The sequence below is a fragment of the Zootoca vivipara genome, chromosome 16, assembly GCF_963506605.1.
Source record: "Zootoca vivipara chromosome 16, rZooViv1.1, whole genome shotgun sequence".
Taxonomy (NCBI): domain Eukaryota; kingdom Metazoa; phylum Chordata; class Lepidosauria; order Squamata; family Lacertidae; genus Zootoca; species Zootoca vivipara.
Window position 1 is genome coordinate 35,370,946 of NC_083291.1, and position 8,063 is coordinate 35,379,008.

Consider the following 8,063-nt stretch of genomic DNA (forward strand, 5'->3'; position numbering starts at 1 on the left):
TAATACTAACCTCCTGGCGCGATGCCCTGGCTGTTATGTAAGCACTGGGGTTGTAGGCTGCTGGAGGGAAGCCAGCTCAATGCAGAAGGGAGGAGACCCGAGGGCAGAACAGGGAAAATAAGCTCCAAGGAGCCGAGTGACTCGGGCATCACGTGGGAGGGAGGGAGCTGCTTGAGCGCAGGGAAACCCCGAGCCCTCGGCCTAGCTGGGGCCGCTCGTTCTTTGAACCCAACCCCACACCCTCAACGGTGGATGAGGAGACCACCCCAACCCCAGATCCAGCTCCTCTGGGTCCGGCTTCCTTTCCTGGAGCTCGGGGAATAAGAAGATGGGAGCTCTCTGGTCCCCTTCCCTCCATCCCAAACAGGCAGCAATAACGAGAGAAGCTAAAGGCCAGATTTTGCTGTACAGGTTGGTTTATTAACATGACACAGTGTGCCTGCCTTAATAAGCCTGGAGACAGTTATAATGGCCCAGAAGAAGACACACACTGCAGGCAGACACTTCGTGGCTCTCAGCTTCTTATCTCCTTGCGAGGGAGGTGGGCTATATGCCTTTATCCACATTACAGATAGATGCCAACATAGCAGGAGGTGTTTCAGTAGTCGTTCATGCATGTCAGAGCTTGGAGGGCACAACAGCCATCGACACGCCCTCCCTGCAAGGTGGACAGACCGGCAGGAGCTCCTACTTCCCTGGAGTTCTCCTCCTGCTCTCCGAGTGCCTCCCTCCCTTGTGGGTCCAGCAGCTCTGGACTGGCGAAGAAAATTACTCATCCAGATAAAGCATTTCCCCACTTGCTTTCCTCCCAGTTTAGGACTTTTACCCCTGTTCCCACTGCTGTAGCTTCCTCAGCACATGCATTGCATCTTGCAGACTCGCCTGGAGCAACGTCTATGACTAGCACTAGGTCTCATATGGTTTGGGGGGACAGAGAATGCATATTGGCCAGGCTCACACAGCTTGTGACCCACCAGGTCAAACACAGTCTACTTGCCACGTGCTCTGGCTTCCCACATGCTTCCCAATCGCGTTTTTGTTGCCCCAGGCGGGGAAGGAAGATTGATCAAGCCCAATGGGCTAAATTTGGTTTGGTCAGACAACAGAAATACTGTATGGGTTGTAAAGTCTCAACAGAAGTGAACCCAGCTTTCCCCTATAGCCCCACTTCATTGCTATTATTATTTCCACTGGAAAATAATAATAATAATAATAATAATAATAATAATAATAATAATAATAATAATAATAATAATTTATTATTTATACCCCGCCCATCTGGCTGGGTTTCCCCAGCCACTTTGGGCGGCTTCCAACAGAAACATTAAAATACACTAATTTCTTAAACATTAAAAGCCTCCCTAAACAGGGCTGCCTTCAGATGTCTTCTAAAAATCTGGTAGCTGTTTTCCTTTTTGACATCTGATGGGAGGGCGTTCCACAGGGCAGGCGCCACCACCGAGAAGGCCCTCTGCCTGGTTCCCTGCAACTTGGCTTCTCGCAATGAGGGAACCGCCAGAAGGCCCTCGGAGCTGGACCTCAGTGTCCGGGCAGAACGGTGGGGGTGGAGACGCTCCTTTAGGTATACTGGACCGAGGCCGTTTAGGGCTTTAAAGGTCAGCACCAACACTTTGAACTGATGTCCTGGGATCCAGCTCTCTTCAGGAAAGCAAGTGATTTTTTTCACCATCAGGATAGCTGAGGAAAGATCAGTTAATGGCTGCTGTAGGATAACGAGAGGGAAATTTGAGAGGGAGGGCAAAAGTAAAAAGAGACTTCTGCCATCAGCTCGCATTGCATAGAGGGTATCTCTCACTTCAGACGTAACTGGACTGGGAGAGCACCAGTGAGGAAGGCGGCTGGAGACAGACTGGTAGCTGAACCAGGCAGAAGAATGGTCAAGAATACATATGGAAGAACCCTAGTGGTTAGTTAGGGTTTGATGTTGCCATTTGCAGCAGGGCTGCCAACTCTCTGACCATGACCCAAAGTTGCAGGGTTTTTGCTTCCTCCTCAAGATTTACAGGCCAAAAAATAAAACCTCAGAGTGAGGGGGCCGATGCAAAGAGAGAAGAGAAGGCTATTTTTCTCATATGGTACATCCAGGACCTAACCACTTAGTGTTGGTAAACGGTAAAGGCAAAGGACCCCTGGATGGTTAAGTCCAGTCAAAGGATGTCTATGGGGTTGCGGCGCTCATCTCACTTCAGGCCAAGGGAGCCGGTGTTTGTCCACAGACAGCTTTCCGGGTCATGTGGCCAGCATGACTAAGCCGCTTCTGGTGCAACGGAACACCATGATGGAAGCCAGAGCGCACAGAAACGCTGTTTACCTTCCTGCCACAGCAGTACCTATTTATCTACTTGCACTGGTGTGCTTTCAAACGGCTAGGTTGGCAGAAGCTGGGACAGAGCAATGGGAGCTCACCTCGCCGCGGGGGTTTGAACCGGCGACTTTCCGATCGGCGAGTCCAAGACGCTCAGTGGTTTAGACTACAGTACCAACATGTTCCTTAGTGCTGATTTAGTTTATCTCTAAATAACCTTGGGCACTGTAGGTTTATTGAGAGTTTAGGATTTTTGGTCAGGAAACTGCTGCCACATTTACAATGCTAAATTCCCCAAGGTTAAAGTGGATGCACCTGCCATTCCTCCACTGGGCTCCATCCTCCTCCCATGTTCTTAAGAACAAGGTAAAGACTGAGCACTGGAAGGAGTTGAAAGCCGTGAGTGGGTGGTGAGAAGTTCGGTTGAGAATTTTTGCCAATTTCCTCTGAAATCAGATTTCACCCCTGACCCACCAGATATCAGTAGGCCCCGCTCCTGCCCTGGCAGGCTCCACCCCCCTCTTATGCCAAAGCTGTACCCTGTATTTCAGGGTCTGAGCCTTTGGAGGCCCAGTGGCATTGTGCCTCTGGGCAAAAGCTGCAGACATGCTCTGAGGTTACAGTTCTACCTCGAAACAAGACACTGCCAATGTACAGAACCATCATGCATGATGACTTCATTGCCCACGAACACGGATGACACGACAGATGCATGATGGGGCAGCATGGCTGACATGCAGGCATTTTGCCCAATTTGTGGCTACAGGGAAATGTATTCCTGACCAACTTCAACCCAATTTGCAGCTGCAGGAGCTGCTGACACAACTGCGATGCGCAACGGCGGCAGTGCCCACCCTCCTCTTCCAGCACCATTATTGCTGTCCTAGTGTATGTGCCAAATGGTTCTACTCTGCTGGTGCCAGCTCTTGCCACTGACATTCAACAGCCTAGTGGGCCCAAGGACTGGCGTGGTAGTTCTACATTCAATACATGGGCAGGAGATGCCATTTTGCACAGCAGGTCAGAGGCTATGCTATGTGAGCGCCCATTGGGCACCTCATGTAAGAATAGGGGCAGAAAAGTATTAATATGTTGGAAAACTGTTTTCCCCCCCTTCTCCAAAATGGATTCAACATGCATTTCCATGTTGGGATCCACCACGAGCTCAGACTGCACTATAACATGCCTCTTCACCAAGCAACCAACCAAGCACCTTTCGTGGTTTTCAGTTGTCTCCAAAATCACTGCCCGTGAAACCACTTAATTTGATGGGCTCATTAAGCCAAGTTTGGAAATACGTGGGTTCTCAATGTCTCTCTCTCTCTCTCTCTCTCTCTCTCTCTCTCTCTCTCTCTCTCTCTCTCTCTCTCTCTCTCTCTCTCTCTCTCTCAAGAATCCCTAGTCTGCCTAGCTTTGCCTTTGCAAAATACTTTCATTCCTAAGGTGGAAAATCCAAACGGCTCACCCCTTCCACTACTTAAGTCAAGAAGTGAGCCCCATTTAAACAGGGCTAGTACAGGGACATTTGCCAATCGGTTGTGACCCCTGGGCCAGATATTCCAATCTCCCACAGCACCGCTTTTCATAGTGCGTCAAATCTGCCCCTTTATAGTTAAAGCGCCTCTGCTTTTTCTAGAGGTGGGGCCAACCTGCCTTTTCCTCCATCCAGGCACATTCAAACCCAAACTTTTGTTTAGTTTCAAACAGACGTACAATGCTAGGAACTGACCGATGTGCAATTTGCTTTGCCAGGGAGTTTCAATTTGATGTTTAAAGTGCTCACACTTTAGCGAGATGATTTGCCTAAGTATTTATTAGAACGGCAAAACAATAAATTCGGGGTTTCTGCATCTCCCTGCCTCACCTAAGGGAGTCAGGAAAGAAGAACTTGCTTTGGGCATGTGCTACGGGCAAATTGAAAGTGGGGGTGGGGACTTTGGCTGTTGAGGGATGGGAGCTCACTTGCCGACTGCTGCCGCGGTGCCAGCCTGGACCGGCATCTCTCAATCTCAATGAATGAATGAATGAATGAATGAATGAATGAATGATAAACTCGCATGAAGTTGGACACCTGCATGCAAGGATCCGGACGCAACAAGAATTATAATTGGGTTTCTGCACTTTGTGGGTTAGTAAAACCTTCCGCATCCCAACTAGGCTTGGTCTGCACGTGTTCTGGTTCTGATGTCTTTCCCCTGCAAATCCATTCATTCCCCCTGTTCCCCTACAGACTTCAAGGAGTAGCTTGAAACACATGGCCTTGGGAGTAGCTTTGGGGGAGGGAGTGATCACAGTATTAACCTTTTCATGTATAGAGTAGTCTTGCTCATATATATATATATATGTATATTTATATAAATAATATAATATAATATATATAGAGAGAGTTATGTATAGGTACTTTACAAGGCCTAACACCAGGCATGCCATTTGCAGGAGGGTGGCTGGGGGGCGGGGGAAGGCATCCTTGCCTCTGCCCTTCGTATTTACAGGGAACTTACAGGTCAGCCCCCCTCCAGCTTTGATGTGGGTGCCCTAACCAGCACCACGGTTGCCACGGCTGCAAGGCAAAGATGAAGGAGGTATCCTAAGGAGCGTAGCCTGGGGGTCAGTACAGTGAGAAAGGCAGTCCTCTGTGTCAGCGTGCTGCCCCCTTTTTCTCCAGTGCCGGCGGTGAAGGCCGCGGCGTGTCACCAGCACACTTGTTCCCGGATCCCAGGGCAGGCACCTCTTCCTTCCCCCGCTTCCCCTTTGCCTCTGCTGAGCCCCGCTTCAGCCCGTTCTTGGTCCCCTCTGGGCAGAGGCAACTGGGGGTCTTGGCACAGGTTCCCAGGGTGGTGTGTTCCTCCACGACCTCCAAGATCCACTTCTCCTTGGGTGAGCCGGCCTTGTCCTGGCCGTGCTCCGCGGCAGCTGCTTTCCCCAGAGGTCCAGGCTCCTGGCTCTCCTTGGGTTCCAACACAATGGGGACAGGCCCCCGCGGGGTGACTTCCACCTCCACGCTTCCTTTCCTGCCTTGCTCGTGCTCTTGCACAGGGCTCAGGGCTTTGGCCAGGGCGCGATTGGCTCCTGCAAACGCCTCTTCGGTCTGCACGGCTTGGCTTCTCCTGCAGTCCCCCAGCAGAGCTTCCGGGAGCCTGGCCTTGATGCTGGCTTCCAGGGCGCTGGCCTCCCCGTCTCCTGCCCCAAAGCTAAGTGGGGATTCCTGGCGGCCCAGGCGCCGGGTGGCCAGCGGCTTTGGAGCCCCCGACTCGCTGGGGCTCTCCCCGTCGGACTCTGCCAGGCTGTGGAGGCCGGGCTCCCCGTAGAAGTCCTTGCGGTAATCGGAGTGAACCACCTCCAGGCTGTGCTTCCTCACCACCACTTTCTTCTCGGAGCTGAGCGGGGAGCCCAGCTTCTCCGCCGACTGCACCCGCTTCAGCAGCGGCGAGCGGGGGGGCTCTGCGCTCTTGGGGCGCGGCCTCACCACGGGCGGCGAGGAGTGGAGCTTGGCCGGGAAGCTCTGGGTGGTGTTGGAGCTGCCCACCGTATGGCCGGGCAGCGGGGGCGGCGAGGACTGCGTGGGCGAGGGGGTGTGAGCCAGGGGCGAGAGGGGGATGTTGCCGGCCGACTTGCAGCGGGCGGAGCGGTATTGGCGGTGCAGCTTGGGAGACAGGCCGTGCAGGGTGCTTGGCCTCATGTGGTGGGACGAGGAAGCTGGCGAGTTGGGGGTGCTGGAGGCTGGGGAGCTGCTCTGTGAAGAGGCACCTGTGGGGGGGGACAAAGGGGAAGGGGGCAGGCTGAGAGGCAGGAGACCAGCAGCCCTCGCTGGGCACCAGGTACGCTCCAAGCCAGTCTCAACTCAACTCCCTCCGGGGTGAGAGGCAGCAAGAGCTCACAACGTGCAATTCTGTCCCCCCACCGCCACCCCATTAAGAACATCTTTGGGAGCAAATGTCCCCCACCTCCCTAACCCTCTCTCCCCAGCCGCCTGCTGCAGCCCAGCCGCCTTGGGCTTCCTACCTAGGTAGGCAGAGTCAGGGGTGGAACGCAGGCTCTGGGTGGGCGAGCGAGCGCCCAGGCCGTGGGTGGGCGAGCCCGGCAAGCTGTCGCTGGAGGACAGCGAGCGGTTCAGCGACGACAGGCTCCGGCTGGTGTGCAGCAGGTTGGACTGCTTGGTGATCTTGCGGAAGAGGGAGCTTCGCTTCTTGGTGCTAAGGAAGGAAGGAAGGGGAGCCATTAGCCAAGAGGGGAGCCAGCCCCTTCCTCTCCCTCCCCCCCCGTTATTGCACCTCACCTGTCCTGCCCTTCCTTGCTGGTGCTCCTCTTGTTCCTCCGAGCCATCTTGGATTTGTAGCTGCTCTTGCGGGCTGGCCCAATCCGGATGGAGGTGTTCTCAAAGGGCGTGGTGGTCACCATCACTTTGTTCCCGCTCTGTGGCAAAAGAGAGGGAGAGAGCTGGCCGTTGGCACAGCAAGCAGACGCAGCACTTTGCCCAGGTGCCCTCGGACGCCACGGCCGCTCTGTGCTTACCTTCAGGATGAGCTCCACCACCTCTGTGTGCACCAGCCCATGCACCGGCTCCCCGTTGACGTGGGTGATCAGGTCCCCGGCACACAGGCCTGCCTCATGAGCTGGACCACCTTCCTCCACGTGCTGCCAGAGGAGAAAATGAGAGAGATGCTCTCACGGCTCTGCTGCCTCCTTCTGCCCACAGCACACATAGCTTTGGCCTTGTAAGGCATAGCTGCCAAGTCTCCCGTATTCCCCGGGAAATCCCTGTTTTTCCAGCTGTTCCTGTTTTTTTGTTTCCCCCCGGTTTATTCTGGCGCGACGGCTATTTTGGAACTGGGCGGAGCATGCTCAGAAGCGACTTTTGATGCTGCTCTGCCCAGTTCCAAAATGGCTGCAGTGCGACTTCTGGCGCGGCGGCCATTTTGGAACTGGGCAAAGCAGCATCAAAAGTCACTTCTGAGCATGCTCCGCCCAGTTCCAAAATGGCGGCAGCGCTACTTCCGGTCTGCTACTTCCGGCTGGTCCCTTATTTCTCTGACAGCAACTTGGCAGGTATGCTTGTAAGGGCCGTTGCCTAAAGCGTTTGCCTCTTTGGGCTCTCTTAGCGCGGAGGCGGATAAGGCAGGTTGGGTGTTCTTCCTTCCCCACGGTGCAGCGTTAATCTCAAGCCTGCCCAAAGTGCCCTCCGGATCAGCATGCATGCTCACCCAGACAATGTGGTGCACGCTGTAGACGTCGCTGTCCCCCATGTAAACCCGGATGGCACGAAGGGTGAAGCCGTACTTCTTCCCCGAGCGCTGGATCGTGATGGGCGAGCGCAGGATGGTGACGGCGGGCGAGTAGTCGCGGGACGGCGAGGAATCGCGGGACGACGGGTTGGAGGAGAGCGACCGGGGGGACATGGGGCTGGCCAAAGGTGAGCTGCTGTGCTGTTCCACTGCGAGGAGGGAGAGGGAGAGAAAAACTAAAGGGGAAGCAAGAAGCCCTCTGCCATTCCATGGGGCAAGAACACAAGAGCACCTCCTGCCTCCCAGAACAGGAGCCCTGGCCCCTAGCCTCCCCTGCTCTAAGCCCTGCAAACTTGTACTTTCTGGTCTCTGCACCCAGCCTAAGGCCAGCCACCTCTTCCTTCCAGTCGTTTCCCAAGACCTCTTGGCAGCGAGGGAAAAGTACAGAAGCTGCAACACTTCCAAGGGCGGTTTTGAGCTTGGGAAGTGGTACGTTGGGGTAGGTGGGTGTCGAG

General features: G+C 54.4%; 1 protein-coding gene across 3 annotated transcripts in view; it reads right to left on the reverse strand.

Annotated features, from left to right (window-relative positions):
• Positions 1 to 6: 6 nt before the first annotated feature.
• MAST1 (microtubule associated serine/threonine kinase 1) overlaps positions 7 to 8,063 on the reverse strand; it is a 72,669-nt gene continuing 64,612 nt past the window's right edge. For 2 of the 3 annotated variants that reach the window (XM_035140888.2, XM_035140885.2), the window contains 5 exons: positions 7,528 to 7,757; positions 6,839 to 6,961; positions 6,603 to 6,739; positions 6,329 to 6,519; positions 7 to 6,073 (listed from right to left, as the gene is read on the reverse strand). In XM_035140888.2, the coding sequence (XP_034996779.2) occupies positions 4,965 to 6,073; positions 6,329 to 6,519; positions 6,603 to 6,739; positions 6,839 to 6,961; positions 7,528 to 7,757 (1,790 nt within the window). In that variant the 3' untranslated portion in view covers positions 7 to 4,964. The remainder of the gene's footprint in view (positions 6,074 to 6,328; positions 6,520 to 6,602; positions 6,740 to 6,838; positions 6,962 to 7,527; positions 7,758 to 8,063) is intronic. The other variant, XM_035140889.2, reaches the window with a different exon arrangement.